We start from the raw sequence: 20814 nt of genomic DNA on the forward strand, positions 1-20814 counted from the left end.
GCACACTCACGCTTCAAAAATCCTCTTTTGGATCCATTCTGCCAACTTCTACCCTTACTTCAAGGTCAGCTACTTTGGGGAAAAGGGTATATTTTCAGTTTTTCAGAAGCCACCTGGACCTACAGGATTTAACATCAAAAGGCATTTTTCTTGGTGCCTGGTTATCAAGTGTCTGCCATGCAACTTTCCACGTTCTCTTTGCCATCAACAGAAACCTGCACAAAGCTACCTTGTGCTAAAATCTCAAGTTTCTTCTCTTTTTCCACAAAAGACACTACCTGCAAGCATTTTCCCAGGGTTCCAGCCAAAACTTTTATTCTGCTTACCTGTGTCCCCATTTGGGAGCCTATCCTCCACTTCTACCCACTGTCATAGTGCAACTATTGTTCTGAGAGATGATTTCATGCCAACACACCAAAAGAGACTTGTATGATGTAGACCCTGTGCTTCGAAGACAGACAGATAAGGTTTCCTTTCTGATCAACACTTATCTTGTATAAATGATAATAGGAGCCTTACAAATGGCATCCTAAAACTTAACTTAAATATATAGCTTTCTGATTCCCTGGAGCTTTTATATGAGATAAACCAGCTCATGTTACAGTGACAGCACAAAACCAGATGCAAACTCCAAGCTTTTATCTCAACATTTAAAGGGTCACCGCATCCTTTGCAAATAGACAATTTTTTTTTTTAATCTGAAGGGTCTCCAGGGCATGAATGATTCACCAAGATGAGACAGAAATTTCCCTTCTACCTGAGTGTGGTACTATCACTTTGCTGTCCCTAGAGCCTTCCAAGCTACAGAGAAATGTGACATCACTTTAACTGCATGGTTGGTGTGCCTGTGTGCACACACTTTCTCTTTAAGTCTCTCAGTTTCATGAAGAATCACCAGCTAGTAGGACCTGAGCTTATTGACAGCTGGCCTCAAAAACAGTTGGCATATTTTACAACTGAAGGGTTGTATGTTGAGACAGTGCTGTCCCTACAACTGCACTGACCCTTCTGGGTTGTAACAGGACTCGTACATGCCCAAAGAAGTCCTATGGGGTCAGAAAAGCAAAACAGCCAACTAGAGTTGTTCGGATTATTTTGCACTATATTCCTTTAGGGATCCTTTATTTTGCCAAGTACCCACTACCTATGAACATTTAACACATTAAGCTCAAAACATTATTGTATTGTGGCTTATACCAGACATACCACTTAGACTCTAAATCATCCTACTTCTATGCCACCTAATTGATTTATTGATTACCAAGATTAAGTCAAATTTATTATGGCTCCTAGTCAAATTTATTATGGATCCTTATTATAGTGCAGTCCCCATTATTACAGAGAAATTCATTAATTTCCCCTTTACCACTATAAAAAATTACATGCATCTACTTATAAAAGCACAAAACAGCCTTAGGCAGTTTTTACACCTCATAGCTTGATCAAAATAGGAAAATGAAATGTTTTGATTTTAAAATTTAAAAGTAAAGATCCCTACTTTAAATCTGCCATAAGACACACATTTCAGATGCCAGAGAGTTCCAAATTAATACTATTATATGATAATAATGGGCATAGTGGGTATTAAATTAATCATTTCAGTTTGACTTTTCGTTCTAATTACCTATGCTTTTACTGAGATAAAGCAGATTTAGAAAAGCACAGCGATAGCAAGCAGATTCACTACCAAGACAAACTGGAAAAATAAGCTTCCCCAGCCTTTGTGACAGAAAAATTTTGATCTAATAACCCTCACATGTTGCATTTCAGCCAGAAATTCAGATAACCTGAATACCAAGGAACAGATGACGCTACACAGTAGGACAGATGTTATGGGCTGGCCTCCCCAGCCCTCTCTCCTACCACATGTCATTTCAAAACTCCTAATATATGAACTACTAATTCATCATGACTTCTTATTTCCAAAAAGTGATCATAAGCATGAAAAATGTTATATTCCAGTTGAAATGTATATAGCAAGCCCAAAAATTTGTGGACAAGGTCTTTAATTGTCATTATCAAGGGATGTGAAGACAGAAGATCTGCAATGCTAGTCAGAAAAGTACTTATAATAACAGCAGTTTATCATTTTTAGCGAGGGAAATAAGTCACTACAACTGTATCCTGATAGAATAAAAAAAGGTTTCCTAGCTAGGGGCATTTCAGCCACACTTTCCCTTTAGAACAGTCCCAAACTTTGGAATTCTCCAACACCCACCACACTGTCCCCTCACTTAGGCTGGTGCTAACTTTAAAGCACGCAGTCCAGTGAGGTATGAGAGTGAGGGAAGTGAGAAGACAGGAGAAAGGAGACTTTCTGAGAATGATTAAGAGTAAAGAACTGGTATTAAAACAAGACAAATTTATTATATCACTCATATCACAGAAGACTGAGACTGAAAGCCTTAGAGACCAACATTTCAGGCAAGGACAATGATATTTCCTTGCCTGTGTAATTTGTATGTAGGCAGCAAAAGCAGGAAAGAATTGCAGGGAGCTGAAGAGATTATCTCATATTTCAGCCAGCTACATGCTTGATCTGAGATCTGAATAGTGTCCTGGCTTATGCCACTGTACTCAGTGGAGTCACCAGTCCAATCAGTGATACCAGGATTTGACAGCTGACTACTAGTCACACACTGCTCATTTGCTGTGAGTGCCTGGCGTCCCAGCACACGGAAGAGAGCCATAACTGTGCCTCCACAATGCTATGGAATGCTAAGTACATGGCAAAGAATACAAGGTCTTAAGAGTCTCAAATTAGCATACAGCCTTGAATCAATTTCTCTGTACCACAATTCCGGTACTCACAGTGAAGGCATGAAATAAGGTTCATGTTTGCATAGAACTTTTTTGCAAAGATACTTTAGTGATGAGCACCACAAAAGTCTGAGAAAATAATTCCCTCCTCGGAATTTGGTTTGAACTGCACACAAAGAACGTGGCATAGGACTGCATGTTGAACAGTGAGGAGAGAATGAAACACTGAATAGCTGTTCATTGAGAGCTGCGCTATTCATTCTGTGCACTAAAGAGATACTCAGAAGAAACACAGCAGTGACCACGTATTTAATATGCATGCCCATGAAGGAGAACTGAGCTTGCAGAGACAACACTATTGTGTTATTTTAGCAGGCCTGACCTTGCAAATTTCATCACGTTCTCCAAGACTGAAGACAGAAACATATTACTCAGATAATTCTTATTTCACTTGCATTTAGCAGTCTTCAGCAAAATCAGGCTCTGAGATGCTGGGTACTGTATGAGGAGAGTAAACACCTGCCTGTCTATTTTCCCAAGGAGAATACAGCACACCTCTTGATAATTTAACATTTTTAAGTTTGTACATGCAGTTCAGTCTAACAAATGCAGCAAGCACAGGTCAGGAGATGAAGTGCCAAAAGAGTCAACAGTCAGACAAAGTACACATTCAAATGAAAAGTAGCAGTAAGAAAAAATTTTAAAAGCCCAGTGGAAGAAGGTTTGTTGAGCTCTCCTGAAGTCAAACAGTTTGCCTATGCTTTAGTGGAGGCTAAAGCTCCAGCATTAGCCCAGAAATATCCTACATATACAGGAAACCATAATTTGCATTAGTATTCACTTGTCTTCTTACAAGCTCTGCTGTTCATAGAGGTGTGAAGCTAGATTTTCTGGTACTTTGTACATGAAAGCTGTACTGGTGGTAGAAAGTAAGGTATTCTTGGAGGAATGCACAGAGCCTTCCTCAGCTCTTTGCAATATGATACCAACTGACCTCTGTGGTATCAGAAGCTATCATAATGGATTTTTAAAAAATCATCAGCGTACTTAAAATGCAAATAATTTTGTTTCCCATTTGGATGATGAAATTTACTTCTGCTACCCTAACTTGAAGCCACAGCAAAAGACAGCAAACTGACTAATGCCAAGCTACTCTTAGCACATTAAATTTCTAATGCAAAATTGTAAGTCTCCTGTAAAAATTTAGGTATATAATCTCCCAGTAACAACAACTACCAAAAAGCCAGAAGGACTCACACTATCTAAAGTTGCAAAACTTACCCTAAAATCAGAGTGCTAGAGAACAGAACTAGTAAACATCTGGACTCAATAAGGAAATGAGACACTATCACCAAGGGTGAAAATATACAAAATATGGTCTTTCAAGACACACAATTATGAGATCTCCCAACCAGGAACTAAATAACAAGATCATCTTGAGCTACAATCTCAACTCGACTGGGCCACTTTCAAAGGCTATCAAATTCCAAGCAGTATTTGTAGTACAAGTATTACATAGGAATCTCTGTAGGCTGCTTTATAAAAATAAAAATGAAAATGAAAGCCAGCTGATGGGCTTTTGGGCACCAACGGGCTTTGGCTTTGTAGGGCAGGACTGGCAGTTTTTATCCAGTTTTTAATCGCAAAAACAACAAAGGCCCAGAAAGTTCTGTTCCATTCCCACTTCCAACAAGCTTAGCTGGATCATCTGCTTGGTCTGCAATGTGGCCCTAAACCTATCCTTGGGATGGCAAAGTACAAGACAGTACATAAAGAAGGAATGGGATTTAAATTATTTGGTCTTTGAGAGAAAGATGGATATATACATTGATTCTATTATTTCAGAAAAAAAAGTATTTCTCAGTACTTATGTAGTAAATCTTTCTGCTGATGATATTCAAGTAAGCAGGTCATTTTTCACAGTCTTGAGTTTTAAGAAGATGAACCCTCTGATTACAGACATGATATAAGGAATTTTATACTTTTTCAATACTATTTAACACTACTGTGTCTTTCCAGAGAAAGAATTCTGCTGTGCCAGTTCATACTCATGAAAACCCCTGCTTTTCCAAATATTTTCAAATATAAATTGGGCTGGTATTTGAAATTAGTAGTGCCTTAAACCAAAGTCAGTTAAGTCTAAAAATATAACACACATCAGCTGAACAGAGTGCTGGAACTTTATCTCCAGTTGAAAGGGACATTACTCCTTTTGCCCTTTTATTCAAAACTGTTCTTTTTAATAATGAAAACCACCTTCTTTTTTCTTCTTTCATGCCCATGGTTAGCCCACAAGGGTGCTCTCACCGGAAGCATACCAAATTCATTCAATGTCCTCTGACAGCAGGGTAAATAAGATGAGCCAAGAGAAAAGGTATTGACATGATAAAAACTAAGGGGTTATCGCTATTCTTTCTAGAATTACACCAAACATTATAGATACAATGTGTGAGTAGGTGGCACTAGAGCTGAAATTGGATGCAGACCATGAGAGAGTAACACATAAGCTCAACATTTCTTCATTTTGCAATAGATCCAAGGCCAGTAAGAAACATACTGGTAAAGAAACAGATGTTCTGAGAGCATGCAACCCAATCAGAGTTCTTCCTTGTACCTGCTTAGCAGCAGTAAAGCAGCCTGCAGAGGGAAACAGCTTCTCCATCCAGCCTGGACCAGTGCCAGGATAAACTGAGCTACAGATCCAAAAGAGAACTGATCCTTGATTTTAATTACAGGAGGAATGCTTACACATTCACTTAAAACTGTGACTCCCAAAGCACAGGACAAGTTACTATCAGGTGACTGCCGAGCAGCAGAGAAGTGAAAACAATGCCATTCAAGCACCAAGTAACCCCCAAAACACAAAGCCCTCTCCTCTAGCCACACCCAGCCCAACTGTGCTGGCAAGAACCACCTCCTTGAGAGATGAGGATGTCAGGTTGGAGGGAAACCACCTGCACCACCAGCACTGGCAGAAGGAGATAGCATCAGTGTCCTCATCACCACCACTACAAGTACTCTCTTCCCAGGATCACGCTATTCATGGGACCAACTCTGGAAATGAATTCTGAGTGACCTTCTTGTTGCTTATGGACTTCACCCAGCGTTGAAGGAACAGTCGTATACAGAGTCTCAAGCCCACATATGGTACCTGTGCTACCTCAGGAAAAAGCAACTCTTACCCAAATCTGGCTCTTAAGGTTTTAGCTTAAAAATATTGCTGGGAAGGGGAACAGGTAGAAAAATTAGGGTATTTATAGTAAATTTTTACTCTTTGCCCACATGGCAATTAAGCTGGAACTCCAACTATGAAGGATGTAGGGCAAATTACAATTTTTAAGCACTGTAGAATTATTGATTTTGGTCTGCCAAATGACAGCACACTACCAGCAAAGGGTTCTGGCTGCAGAGAGCCCTTAATCCCAATGAATAACTAACTGGGAATAATGTCAGCAAAACAGCTGTCAGGATGAAATTCTGTTCAAGTCGACTAGAGGAACAACTGCCTAGAGCTGGAAAGTGGTATGTTCAGCCCAACCTCAAAGCAAAAGCAGGAGCTCACACCACAGTTTAGCTAAAATCTGCCTCCACCACCTTCTATCTTAAAAATGGGTTTTATGCAGGATAAGGACAGAAGCAGTAAAGGAAAGAAGCAACTATTCTCTTCAGAAACACAGCAGGGTAAATTTGGAATTAATTTGAGAGTCCAAGTGTCTTCTGAAGAGATGATCTGACAAATTGGTATCTGTCTGTACTCATGCTTCTCACTTTCTACTGTGATAGAAGGGAATACTAAATGCTAGCACAGAACTACTGAAGAAACAGCTTCACAGAAACAATGTACCAGAGAATCTCTATTAAGCCCTGCTGAGCAACTCACTCAAGTCAGAATTGCTATCAAATATTTCCAGTAGAAAGAGCTACATCTTGCCTGCAACATGACCAGGGCCTGAGATCCCCACTCCAACCAGGACTTCCCAGGGGAAATGGAGATTTTACAGTGGATTAGACATGACTGATCTAGCTTATATTTTCTGAAGTGCCTGTTACAGGGTGTGTTCTCTTGAAGCTCTTTATCCGGACTCTGCTACTACTCACTTCTTCTGTTTTCTCAACTAAATTTCTTAAATTTCTTTATTTCTGTGCAAGTTTAGAAATTATATGCACCAGGATACGAAGATACAAGAGGCATGGATGACCAACTGCACATAAATTACTCAAGTAAGGTCGCAGTAACCACTATTCTATATAAAGATATTTTAAACCCTTAAGGCACATAGGATGCAAAAAGCTGGCAGAATCCATGCAAAAATGCATCAAGTGAGTTGGCACCCATATTTCTGTGCATTAACAGATGGATTACTGGGCAGTCATTTACAGACAAAAAATCCCCCAATGTTGCCCACACAAGCACCAAGTAAAATGGTCCAAAGCCCTTCAGTCAAAAGCCATATTTAAGTTAGATGGGCTGTTGATGAGCAAGAAAAAGGCATTTTGCTTTAATAGTAACAACCAAGTTGTAGTTCTCCTAACTTGTATTAGTTCAAATATTCTGTCACTGCACCGGGAGTTAAAAGAGCTATAATTACCACACTCTAGAAATTCCCAAGTGTGCTCTTTTCCTCCAACAGCCTCATTAGACTTCTCTGGCAGGAAGAAATCATGGTTCGGAGGAGTAGGACAAGTGCACAGGTCAACACGCGTGGCTTCAAGCTCAGTTGTTCACAAGACATTTTCATGGCAACCCATAAATGCAGTTGTGGAAGAATTGTCAGATAGCAGCTCTTTTCATCTCATGCCATTGTCCTGAGGAATTCTGCTAAGATACACCTCTGGACAACAAAGGACACAAGTGTGCACATTTGAAGTGACCTTCTGCCCTTGCCAGCAGCTTGCTGCATTGTAGAAGGGCCATTTCTCTAACCTTACTTTTTGTTGAAGAAATAAAAGCTTATCCTCAATAGAGTACCAGCAAGAGTTTTTGACATGTGGAAGCATCTCAACTTTGTTGACTCTATCACATCTGCTTCACCAACCATTTACAGTTCTCATGCTGTTGCAGTTCTAAGTTCAAAGCACTCTCCCTCCCCACCAAACACAAAAATAGGAGCTTGTGTTTTGCCCTCTTCGTATGTTTTTGTGTACAGGATGCTTATGTTTTCCCTCTCTTAAAAGAGTCTTAAAAGAAAACTTCAACCTGGTTGAAGTTGCATGCACTGGAAAATGTTCACTGCTCATAGTTAACACTGACAGTCCTATCTCCACGAGCACTTTTTCCAACAGCACCTATTTCCTGGGTGTACTGGAGCCTAAGTCCAGCCACGGGAAGCTGTTGCTTTGATGCTTCATATCAGAGTTTCTCATCCGGTGCAAAGCCTGCCCCCACTGCTGCTTCTGAAAATCAGCACCTTCTAATCACACAGCCCTGTACCCCAAGCATGCAATGATGGGATACTTCCCTTTCCCTACACAGAGACCCCCCCTTATGGTCTTCCTCCTCTTGGGAGACACCAAGAGACAGGAAAAAGGCAGAAAACAAAAGCTTTCAACACAGTTTGAGATTGCACAACTTCCAACAAGTCTGCTCTGGCTTTGATCTATTGATTTCAAGGCCCTTAATGAGGGAAGCTGAAATGCAAGTTTTTTCCGCACAATTTATTACCAAAAAAAGAAAGGAAAAGAAAAAGAGAAAGGAAAAAGAGAAAGAGAAAGAAAAAAAAAGAAAAAGAAAAAAAGAAAAAAGGAGAAAAGGAGAAAAGGAGAAAAGAAAGAAAAAAAAGAAAACCCAGTATGGCAATGGAGAACTAAGCACTGCACTGAAAAACTAACAAATATTGAGGGTGGATGTAAAAACCACAAATAGCAGATCTGCCTATAACCAGAATATGCACTCAAGAGTCTTGGTTGAAATCCAAAAATAAAAAGTACAGAATCAAAGCTATTGTTCAGCAGTGCAACATCAGAGACACTAGTGAACTACAATGAATGGAAATTATTGGATAAAATCCCACAAGCACTGGTAGACAAGTTTTTTGTTATATCTTACTGGAATGTCATCTCAGAGCTACCCCTGTGAATTTTCATTAAATTGCCCCATAGCTATCTATAACAGCTTTGCTTCCTTTCTCCCCTGAAGCTACTAACAAGAAGAAAAATGAGCAAAAGGAATGAAGTTACGAAGCATTTATTACTGAGATGTGTTTTTAAATAAAAATAGGTATCTTTTCCTGTTTAGGATACTCAAGAAGGTTCTCCCACCAAGTGCAGTGCATTCTTCATAAACCACATATCCTTCATAGATGCAGTTTGATGTTTATCTTTGGAGGGCACCCACAGCAAATGAATATCTGCAAATCTAACTGAGGACTGCTTCCTGGGAGAAAATAATTATTGAAAGATAAGCAAGGGAGGTAAAATTACTTTGCAACTTCACCAGCTTTATTTTTAACACCCTATGCTCCCTGCATGCTCATCTCTTCACAGGACATATCTCACCCTTAGCTGTGCTGCGCCAGTCCAAGAGTCTCTGGATGTCAGGAGCCGCAATGCAACAGCTGCCTGTGCTGGAACCACCAGCTGGAACCACCACACAAGAGCCACCACCTCCACTTTGAGCAGTGGCCACACACCTGGGCCATCCTGAGACATCAGTGTAATGCTGCCTACAGCCCACACCACCAGCAGGCAGAAGTACCTGCCTTGACAGAAAGTGCCCTTCAGCCCAGCACCCTCAGCAGAGGAGTGACATGGGCAGAGTGGCTCTGACCTGAGGGAAGGAGAAAACAAAAGTCCCAGCAAGACTGAAGATCTGCGTGTTCATAATTAAAATGTTTAGAGGGTATTTTTGCTTCCCTTTAGAAGAGGCAAGCTGTTTCTAATAAAGGATCATTTGAGTTGCTTAAACTTTGTTGATTTTTGGTTTTTTAACATGTTATTCCAAAACTGAAGGCCCCCTTGTTGAAATAAAAATTGGTTTTGGGAGAGGCAGGATATTAGGCTACGGTTTTATATCATTTCTCTGAACTCAGGCAAGACTCACCTTTGTGACTCACTGATTATGACACCTTCTTTTCCTTGCAAGCATAATTTTTTTTTGAAAACAAATTATTTTCTTGTCTATCTTTAATTGATTCAAACACTGACAGAAGACAGTTTCCAAATCACAACTTTAAAAAACAACTCATCAGAATCAGGAAAAGGACAAACAGAAAAAAAATACTTACATGGTTATTCTTTTTTTTTTTTTTTTCTGTTTAGAGTACATAGTTACATTTAAGCCTCTGGACTGAAAAAATTTCCAGAGTTGTTTCTGTTGCAATAATATATGTGAGTTAGCCCACTGAAATGAATCACAACAATAGCACATCAACAAAGCCAAGGGATTCAGTGCTGAACATCCTGGCACACTGGGCATCCCTGCCTGCACCAGTCTGACAGAGACAAGGCAGTCACTTCTGCCTCTTCTCATTCCTCCCCCTTTCCCAAACACAGTCAGAAAATGCTCACTGACAAATAGCAGACTTCAGCTAACACACCATGACTCTTCTTAAATTGGAAAAAAAGAAACTGGAAAATACAAGCAAAATTGCCATCAAAGGCATGAAGTTAATATTCGAAACCAGGAATTCAGGGGAAAAAAAAGGGGAGGAAGACTTCAGTGCTTTTCCTCAGACACAGAAGATTCCCTTCTCTGACAGCAGACTTAAAAAAAATCTCTTAAGAATTTTCTAGATTAGTAAAGTTGATATTCGGACTTTCAGTATTTGTTGGAAATGGAGTTGAAAGGGAGGGTCCAATACAGCCATATCAGATACAAAATTTACACAAGAAATTAAATCATTATGAGTTCCATAATTTCATTGAATATTTACAGGCAGATGAAGACTAAAGTGTGAGGTTTGGATTTGGGAGTTACATTTGTACACGTAGCAAGATGTCTAAACTCCACGAGAGCCACAATCTGCTGTGATATGACAGCATAACACAACCTTGTGCATTTCACGGAGAACAGTGCTGGCAAAGCCCCACAAAGAAACTTTTAACCTCAAGCCCCTGTCCTCTGTAGCCATGCAAGCATTCTGCTCCCACTTGAAATCAGTTATTTATGGGCATCAGCCTCTGCTTTTGCAAGGTTGTGCTTCCAAAATGAGAGCAACAGTTACAACTCTTTGTGCCAGTCCTGGACAAGATGCTGAACTACAAATTCCTTTGAGTTTCTTGGCCTTCCGGTTTTAGTGGAAAGATCATTTGGAGCTTTTTCCTGCCACTCTGGAAATGCAAAGATCCCAAAGTGAAAGACCATACTTTTCTTCATCTTCAGTTCACAGCTTCTCCTTCCAAGAGTCCCATCCCATGTAAAGCAACTCAGATGATGCAGAGCTATCAGGCATTATCAATACCCGATGTAAAGCACTTGGCCTGAATTTTTTACTGAATGTATGTATCAAGATTTATTTATCTAAAAATAAATTTTTAGACTCTTGTGTATTAATCTTTCCATAGATTCTGCTTCCTCATTCTTGGTGAGAAAAACTTGAAACACAGCAATGTATGTTTGAGGAACTGCAGGTAACAATTTAATTTATCTTTTAAATGAGACTGTAATCCACCCAGACATTTGACTGCTTCCGATTGCAACACTCCACAGAGATCTACCAACACCTACAGGAAAGGAAACCAGAGGGAATGTATTTACAGTATTACGATGAGGTCTCCTGGACTTTGTGCATTACATAGAGTATGTGCAGCCACTTTCCATCTATCTTGTAAATAACTGAAGGGCTGGGATTCTTCTAAAGACTGTGGAAAAGCCCAGTGGAGGTAAGGAGAATTTGGATGTTGGAACAGCATAAGGAAAAGCCACCACAGAGAACTTTTCCTTTCAGGTTCTTCCTTAAACTCACAGTGGGATCACACACTGCAAAAATCCCTGTCTTATTTCCATCATGAACCAGGGATCATGAATACTCTCTGAAGGAGCAATTAATGAAGAGCATTTCTCTCTTTCTGTACTCATCCATCCGTTCAGAGCAGAATTAAAGAATTGCTTCCCCTGCCTCCACCATGCTGCTCCTTTGCCTGTGAAGTGCTCTGTGAATCACTGACAATGATGCTAAAGCCAAGAAGCCACAGCAGGATTATTTTTCAGAATCTTAGCTTGTCAAAGTTGATTTCAAAATCAAGCTGTCTTTGATACTAGGCATGAGACCTCTGAAACCAGCAAAATAGGGTTTCTCTTCAAATGAGCAAATGAAGAGGATTTTCTTCTTTTCCTCATCAATCAAGAATTTACTAGACTACTTTAAGTCAATTTTAACATCAGATGCAAGCTCTATTATTAATTCTATTGTTAAGCTACACATTTTTCTAGAGTAAGGATTGCTGGCAATAATCATCGTATATGCATACAACTAAAGAAAAACCCTAGTTAACAGTAGCAAGTTATACTGGAACTGAGCAGAGTGACTATCAAGGTAAAGGATTCTTATAAACAACTACTACCACAAACAAAAAGCCTCTTAAGGATTTAGCATCTAAATTCTCAAGAATTAAGCCTGCATGTCATCCTCTCAAGATCTGGAAAGGAAGGGAAATAATTTAAATTCCTTAATGGTCAATTATAGTGGTGCACAATGAATTAAATAGCAATAACAAAAAAAATTCAAACCAAGCCAAGGAAATTGGTCATTTTTACAGTTTCCTATAATAAAACAGGTTTAGCAAAAATAGTTAGATTGGAAACCAAACATATTTTACACTACCTTGAGGAGTTTCTGCAAAGGAAACTCAGTAGCATACCCTGAAGATGCCTGCCATAAGCCATAGGAGTTTTGCTTTTGTCTAAAGAAGGATCTTGCTTATATAAACAGGCTCTTCACTACAATAATACAAGTGACCTATAAAGTAGCATCAAAAAAAAAAAAAAAATTAAGTGATATTCACTCACCCACTGTCAAGGAGTCATAGATGCACAGAATAACCAGGTTGGTAGGGACCTCAGAAGGCCTCTAGTCCTCCTGCTGTGTTCAAGTGCAGCTCTTGGGTCTGACCAAGCCATTCCCAGCTTTGTCCAGACAGGAATGAAACATTCCAGGGATGGTGTTCTTCTACCGTCTCTGGGCAACCTGCACCCATATTCAACTGGTTCATGGTGAAGAAACTTCTCCCTATTATCAAGCCATAACCTTTCCTATTTTAATTTATGACAAGTATGTAATTTTCCTGCCACACACCTCTGTGAAGTGCCTGAATCTGTCTTCTCAAAAACCTGCTCAGAGGTACAGGGATGCTGTGCCATGTCCACACAAAACCACCTCTCCCGAAGAAGCCCAGCTCCATCACCTTTTCTCTCATGGCAAGTATCCCAGCCCTATTCAGCCTGGGGGCTCCTTCTCAGTTTCTTCCACCTTATCAATGTCCCTCCCACACTCTGGGCTCCAAAACTGGATGCAGTATTCCAAGAGGGGCCTAGCAAGTGCCAAACAGGAGCAAATAGCCACTTCAATCACTACCAGCTCCAGAAGATCATGAAGGGGTAGCCTCTCCTGCTGCCAGGACACCGCAGGCTGTCCCAGCCTGTTTTCCCACAGGTTCCCCCGGTCCTCTCCAGCAGAGCTGCTGCCTCAGCAGTCAGTCCCCACCCTGTCCCAGGTACAGGAAGTATATTTATGCCATTTATAAAATAAAAGGCAGTAATAGGCAGGGATTTCTTCATTTCAAGCTATGGTACATTACATTCTGACAAGGCTGTCTCAAGGACAGCCACAGCCCATCTGCCCAAGACAGCAATTAACATAGCTGGGAGAAGTTTCAGCTATCAATTTTCAATTCATGTTACTGATGCCATAGTTTCTGTTGTACTCATTGTGATCTAAGGGCCCAAGTGAGACTAGTGGAGGAGGAGAAGGAGGAGGAGAAGGAGGAGGAAGAGGAGAAGGAGGAGGAGAAGGAGGAGGAGAAGGAGGAGGAGAAGGAGGAGGAGAAGGAGGAGGAGAAGGAGGAGGAGGAGAAGGAGGAGGAGAAGGAGGAGGAGAAGGAGGAGGAGAAGGAGGAAGGAAAGCCTAGATCTTCATGGAGTACATGCCAAAATGTTCATACCTTCCCCATGCAGCTGCCCTTTTAAGTGACACTTTCACCCCATAAATGGCTTTTTCATTAAAAAACTGTTTTCTTGGAATGTTTGCAGAGAATGAATGCACAGAATTTTTCATCCATGGATGAAAAGCTCCTAGACTGGTAGATTTTCCAAACAAAAGATAATGCAGTTTTTATAACCTGTCATGAAACGCCACTTCCCAGGTAAGCCGAAACATTTTAGAAGCTGGAAAATTCTGCCGTATCAACCTACTATTTAAGCTCCATACCTGGAAAAGATTTCACCTTCCTTTCTAGAGGACCAATGTTTGCCTTAAAAAGAAATAATTTTAAAATGTAGTTACTAGCAGAACGAGCATAATGAGGTTACATTTTCTGCTGTAGTTACTAGCAGAACATACACACTTGAGGTTACCAGGTGCTAACTGGTCTCCACCACCAACTGCATAATGGCATCTCAGACTGGTGCTACAGTCAGGTCTTTTACCTATTTTAAAATTTCAATACTGAAAGTAGAAATTAATTCAGGTTTAAGACAATTAAGAGCTCAGTCCTGCATTTCCTGACATTATCCCTTCATCAATAGTATTGTTGTTCTGATTATTTTCACCCCTGTGCCAAGCGCTACTTGTAACATGGCTTAAACAGATCTCATGACAAGGGAACTGGGTTCATGTGTACAGCACAGGAGGTTGGCTGTCAGGCAACTGGAGAGGAAAAAATTTCTAGAAGGTGGTAGTCTGACAGGGTCAGAGAGTTTGGGTGAGTTCTTCCACCCCCGTTAAATCAATTTAGCTCTCATTCCACCAAATTACTAACTGAGCCAGAATGAAGAAGATCCCATCTGTCCTGCCTGCAGTCCCTAAATGCTGCCCAGGAGGAGATGTAGAGATAGCAATGAAGAATTCCTCTCCAAGTCCAGTCACTGTAACCACAGTAAAGTTATCCTGCATTCACATACATCTAGGGCCAGGCACCAGCCACACACCTTTTGACTCTTCATGGTTACCTTACCAACACTGTGGGAAGGATTCTTCTGACTTATATCTTAGCTTGTCCACGTATCAGGCAACTTGTCTGAAACACAATTTGCATAGGTTTCTTCTAGTCTGAGAATACACTTTCTCACATTAATAAATTCATTCCCAATACATTACATAAAGTATACAGGTAAGACACTCTTCCAGCAGAAGAAAAAGAACTAAAAAGAAAGGCTAAAGTCTGAGAAATTTGAATGGCAAACACTGCTTGGAGGCTCATTCAGCAACTATTCTACAATATTTGATTAATAAAACCATTCAGTTTTAGAGCTTGGTGCAACATTCTACACTTAAGTGGTTGTACTGACATATTCTCATAAAGTAGTTAAACTGAATTCTCCAGAAATGCTTGCTGGAGAGGATGTCTGTTGGACTTAATCCATTCCTATCCAAATAATGGCATGACTGCAGTGGTACCCAAAGGTCCCAGTTTGGCTATAGGCATCACCATTCTAGAAACTGTATCAATATTCAAAGGGACTGAAGTCCCTGTTCAAGGATCTTAGAATCAGCTTTGCAGCAAAGAAAGAGTAGATGTCTACACATATTTGGAAATCAGTTAGCTTCCCCAACACATTTCACCAAAAGAGCTTTATCTCTGATGTCCCTCAAAGGTCATACCACATTCTGAAGGCCATGTAAACAAACTTGCATATTACGCAAGTTCAGGCCCCCACTGCAGATAATCCAAACAAGTCCTTCACCATCAGGAAAGATTTGGTCAATGAACTACCTTCAACTCCTTTTAACTCCTAAATTTTTGCAGTGGAAACCTCAGCTCTCTGGCTGAGAGAGACACCCTATAGAAACCTTGTTTCCAGACTCCCCGCTCAAGCAAATCACATTAAGTTTATTTGCCTGAGTCACTTCCCTCAATTTATGCCTCTCAAACTATTCCATAGAGAAGGTAGTGCAGAAGTGGCCTGCCTATTCTGCTGTATGATGTGACACATCCAGAAGCATTAGGGAATGCACGTGGTCCTACAGCTTCTCCTAGAAGCAGCACCACTGCTACCAACTGAAAACATCACCTTAAATACAAAAATCTAAGAGGTGTTTTGCTAGAAGGCAAAAAGAAGCCACAAAACACCCAACAAACTCCTCTGGCTGGAAAATTTCTCCTTAACATGAGAATTCTCACAGGGAATGTACATAGGACAAAAGCAGCAGATTCATTAGAAGTTGATGGGGTTTAGCCTACACACATCTAGTGGGAATGATGAAGTCAAGCACTGGTTACAGGGGACAGAAAAACACTGTTTATTATTGCCATACCACTATAAAGGAAGTATTCTTACCAGCTGGCAAAGTTTCTGAGGAATATAAATCTATGGAAAAGCCATCCCTAATTGAACCAAGTCTCAGCAATGAGGAGAGAGCATATTAATGAGGCAAGGCTAGGAGGCACGATGAGGAGATAACAATACCCTTAGGAGTTACACCGGTATTAAATGTGACTTTATTACCATATTATTCTCCTATGAGTCTTTACAGTAAGAATAACTCTTGTTTATACAGATGTTCTTTCCACCATCAGCTATTCTAGATTAAACACATACAGAGAACCTTGATATTTTAAGATTACAGATCAGTAGATTCAATTAGATGTGTTATTTTGCTGTAGTATGCCACTAGGCTTTACAAGACAGATATATTCTTTCAGTGAAACTGAGATGCATTAATTGAAATGAGATACCACACCTTTAATAATGCAGACTGATGTAGCTGTCTCACATGGGTTTTTCATTCAGTGGCTTTATTTTAAGTCCTCTGAGTGCTACTAACAAGGTACATTTTATCATTAAGAGGGCATTCTTCACTTAAGTAGTACATGCCAAGCTAAACTAAACTAACAGTTTATAGCTTTGTTGGTACAAGATGGATACAGATGATATTTATGCAAAATTAAGCAAGCCTGAACTCTGGATTCCTACCACAGTCAAAATTCCACAGAATTCCAAAATCCCACAGAATTCCAAAATCCCACCTTCTGCAATACAGAGAAGAAACCAGATCTATCACCACGCAAAATACTCTCTTACAAAACACAGATTGTTAAATATATAAGCAGCCTTGGCAGTAAGAGTCAGAGCTCTGGCCTTTTTCCCTGCTCAGGTGAACACCTCAGTGCTACTGGGTCAGAGCTCCAGAGAGAGACAAAAGGATTAGTACAAGAATCCACCAAATTCAGTGCAATTTAGACCACAACTACACTGCAGCATGCAGATTAAAGTAAGGCTGGCAGAGAAAAAGGAAGGCTTCTGGCACCCAAAAGACCAGCTCTGGTAAAAGGGGCGAAGACAAGACCCCTAAAACCTCTGCAGCAATGGAACGGAAGTTCCTTGATCCTTGCAGATCTAAACATTCATCACTTAATGTCTTGGCTGCCCATCCACAAGCAGAGGAGAAGCCTCCCGTTCCAGTCCCATCAGAGGAGAAATGTACTGCAGACCACAGGGTGGATTTCTGTCAACCCTACAACAATAGTGACAGCACTCACACAAGGATTTAAACCAGACAAGAATCCAACAAGCAAGTCGCACAACTTAATCGTTTGAAGTAAAAATGCACAATAAGCTCAGAGAGTTTTCAGACTGTACATTTCTACTTTAATTTCCTTGCATGGCACTATTTTACAGCCTAAGACAGGTTTTAAGCTTACACTGCTAATATTCTCACTAGCTTGTCTGCTCCATACTACAGGTTCAACAGCCCTGCTCGCAACCATAACAATTTCTTTTATTTTCATTTGAGAGAGGTGTAATTTTAAATGGTCAGAAGGCAGCTGGAAGATACAATGCACTGGACATTTGCTAATATCTCTAGGCCCGAGAATAAACTGGTGAGAGACAAGAACAGAGCCAGCTGAAGCATACGGACCTAGTAGCCAGACACAGCATGACCCCCATTTCAGGTTTTCATGCAAATCAATAGGGCTTGGCACACTGAATGTTGATACCTGGATAATTTCTTATTTTTTTATTTTATTTCTTTTTAAGAGTGATATTGCTTTTCAATAACTTTGCGCTAACATATCAAATTCTCCATAATTCAATCAGTTCAAACCATCCAGATTTAGAACAGTGGATGTTGACCAGATTTTTGGAAGAGGTAATAACCCTCATGCTCCAGAGCTTAAGCCAAACTGGGATTAAAAGGAAATACAATGTGTTAGGCAAATTAAACCACATTTGCTTCACTGGCAGCTTCTTCCTTCTTTCTCTTAGTGGGAGCATCAGCTCTGGGCATTGCTGGAAAGGCAGATGCTTCCCTCTCACACCACAGCCATGGCAATGCTCCAGGCTCCTGACACACTCTCCTCAGGCAAGGGGACGGCTGCAAAATTAGCAGTACATTACAGTTCTGTCATTCATGCATCAAGCAGATTTAAAAAGTGGAGGACGCACAAGAAGTTATTGACAGCTTCCTCGGTACACATGGAACTCTTGGGCTTGCATGGAGAACACAGAAGCTAAACAGCCCTCCTGCTCTGCTCACCAGGTCCTGCACAGCACAAGAGACAGGCATGAGACTTCCTGCCACAGTGAACTGTGGAATAAACTGCCCAAGAGAGAAGTTTCTGCCTGACCCCCAAGGCTCTGTTCTAATACAGGAAGACTTACAGCCCCTTAATTATTGTTGTGCCTGGAGTTGCTGATGACAGCTTCGTTATCTACAGAGAACTGCTCCACCATTGAGTTCTTGGCTTCATTAGCAGTCAGCAGGACTGACGGTCACAAGATATTTTTATACCATATGTATGATGGAGTCATGTGCCTCTCTCTCAGTCCTCTGTCATAAAGAAGGCTATATAGAAACTGCTGTATTCATCTTCCCAAAACAAACGGTGTTTATGTGCACTTCACTTCTCCAAGCTGCATGCTCACCTTTTCTTGGCACAAAAGCCCTTCTTTTCACATTCATCGTTGTTCCTCTGCCTCTGGTCCTACACCAGCCAGAGTCACATCATGTCAGGGCCAATTCCCTGAAGACTGACACAGCATTACTTTTCCAGTTGATACAGTGAAACATCACAGTCCAAAATTCCCAGGGCTTCACAGAATCTTAAAGTCACAACAATTTTTACAACCTTTTGCCTAATCACTTTCAGAAAACAGAATCCACTGAGGCTTTCTAAAAGCTGCAGATTAAATTCAAAGCCCACAGCTGAAGGGAGCAGCTACCCTGGTATCTGGGTTTATGCCACCTTCACGCACGTTCTGTGCCGGAAATCAGATAGAGAGCTATTTTAAGCGTCTCTATTGGCACATGCCAAAATATTTAACTATTAAATTTGACCCACCACCTGCCCATCTTTCCGTTTTACGGCGCGAGCAAACAGCAAGCACATCTATTTTTTCTGCCCTGCTTGAACAGCGAGACTAAGTATCTCTCCTTGGTCGGCCGAGGGATGGGAACAGGGGCAGCAGGGCTGTCCCCGGCCTCGCAGCCGTGACGGCCCGCCCCTCCGCGCACTGCGGAGCGCTACCTGCGCGGCCGCCAGCCGCGGCCCGGGGAGCCGGCGGGGCGCGGGGCCGCGCGTTTCCCGGCAGGGCGGGGGCCCCTCGCCGCCCCCGGGAGCCCCGCGGGAACGGGGAAGCATCCGCGTCCGCTCCGTAGCTCCGCGCACCTGCCCCGCTCGTGTTTACAGCCGTCCCGTTCATCCCAACGCCGGGGGCGGGGAGGGGAGATGCGATTAACAGATTAAGTTTGGAAGAGACGGAAGGGGGGCGGGGGCCCATCCAGAGGCGCGCACTCTGCGCGGGGGCTGAGTGGCGGCTCGGTCGGCCCCGGTTGCTTTCCCCGCAGCGAGGAAAGCTGGGGAGAGCGGCGGGGAGGCCGGGACAGAGCTCAGCGTGGAATAAAACGCCTACAATCCCCGGGGGGACAGCGGCTGGGTGGGGGGAGGGAAGGACACCGGGTCGTCCCGCGGGGTGTCCCCGATGGGGTCGGACGCCCGCATCCCTGCCATCCCGCGGGCTTACCTCAATCCACTTCTGAGCCTCGGTGAAGGCCAGCTCAGGCTGGGGGGGCTCGGGAGGAGGCTGAACCTCTCCCAGCTCCAGTCCAGGACTGGCCATCTGCAGGGCCCGAGTGCGCCGCGGCTGCGGTGGGGGAGAAGCCAGGCACCAAGTCGCCAGCCCGGGGTGAACCGCGGCCGCAGCGAGGGGACACCGGAGGCCGCTGCCTGTCTCTCCCTGCCTCTCCCTGCCTCTCCCTGCTCGCAGCCGCCGGGGCGGGAGCCGGGGGCGGCGGCGCTCCGCAGCCCGGCTGGCTGCAGCTCGCCTGCGGTAACCTCTCTCCGCCGGTGCCCCGTCCGTCCGCCCGCCCTGCCGGCTCGGTCCTCCCTCGCCTGCCGCCCCGCCCGCCCCGCCGGCGGAGCGGAGCTGCGCTGTGCTGTCCTGAGCTGCCAGCTAAAAATAAAACAGACGGGCGAAGCCGCTTTGCCTTCAGCCCATGCAAATGCCCGCGCCGCCGCCTCCCCGCCGCGAGCATCGCATCGCGGGCGGCGCTGCGACCGCGGGGGAGGGTGGGCGGGGGACTCGGGCACCCGCGCGGGGGACAGGGACGGTGATGGCAAGGCACTCCCTGCTTGGGGAAGAGCGGCTCTCCTCACCCCGCAGCTCTCGGGAGGGGGGCACTCGATGGCAAGGCACCCCCTGCTTTGGGGGGCAGCCAGTCCCCCACCCTCAGCTCCCGGAGGGCTCCGAGCCGCACACGGTGAATTGCTGTTTGCGGCCGCTGCCTTAAACACCTCATTCATCGATGTTGCTACGCGGAGCACCCAAGAATGTCCAGTCCCCGCGGCGGGAAAGCGCGCTGCTCATCACCCGACCCTCGCCCACCTGCCCGAGGGCCGGGGGCTTCTGCACCAGCAGTGGAGCACGGCAGGTGCCTCTGACGGCACTGCGGAACATCT

At 43.0% G+C, this 20814-nt stretch overlaps 1 protein-coding gene across 4 annotated transcripts in view; it reads right to left on the reverse strand.

The window, feature by feature from the left end:
* Window positions 1-20366, reverse strand: part of LIMCH1 (LIM and calponin homology domains 1) — a 174504-nt gene extending 154138 nt beyond the window's left edge. For 3 of the 4 annotated variants that reach the window (XM_039550353.1, XM_039550351.1, XM_039550352.1), the window contains exon 1: window positions 19880-20365. In XM_039550353.1, the coding sequence (XP_039406287.1) occupies window positions 19880-19975 (96 nt within the window). In that variant the 5' untranslated portion in view covers window positions 19976-20365. Of the gene's footprint in view, window positions 1-19879 lie in introns of all 4 variants that reach the window. The other variant, XM_039550350.1, reaches the window with a different exon arrangement.
* Between the last annotated feature and the right edge of the window lie 448 nt (window positions 20367-20814).

This window comes from Corvus cornix, chromosome 4 (genome assembly GCF_000738735.6).
Source record: "Corvus cornix cornix isolate S_Up_H32 chromosome 4, ASM73873v5, whole genome shotgun sequence".
NCBI classification, from domain to species: domain Eukaryota; kingdom Metazoa; phylum Chordata; class Aves; order Passeriformes; family Corvidae; genus Corvus; species Corvus cornix.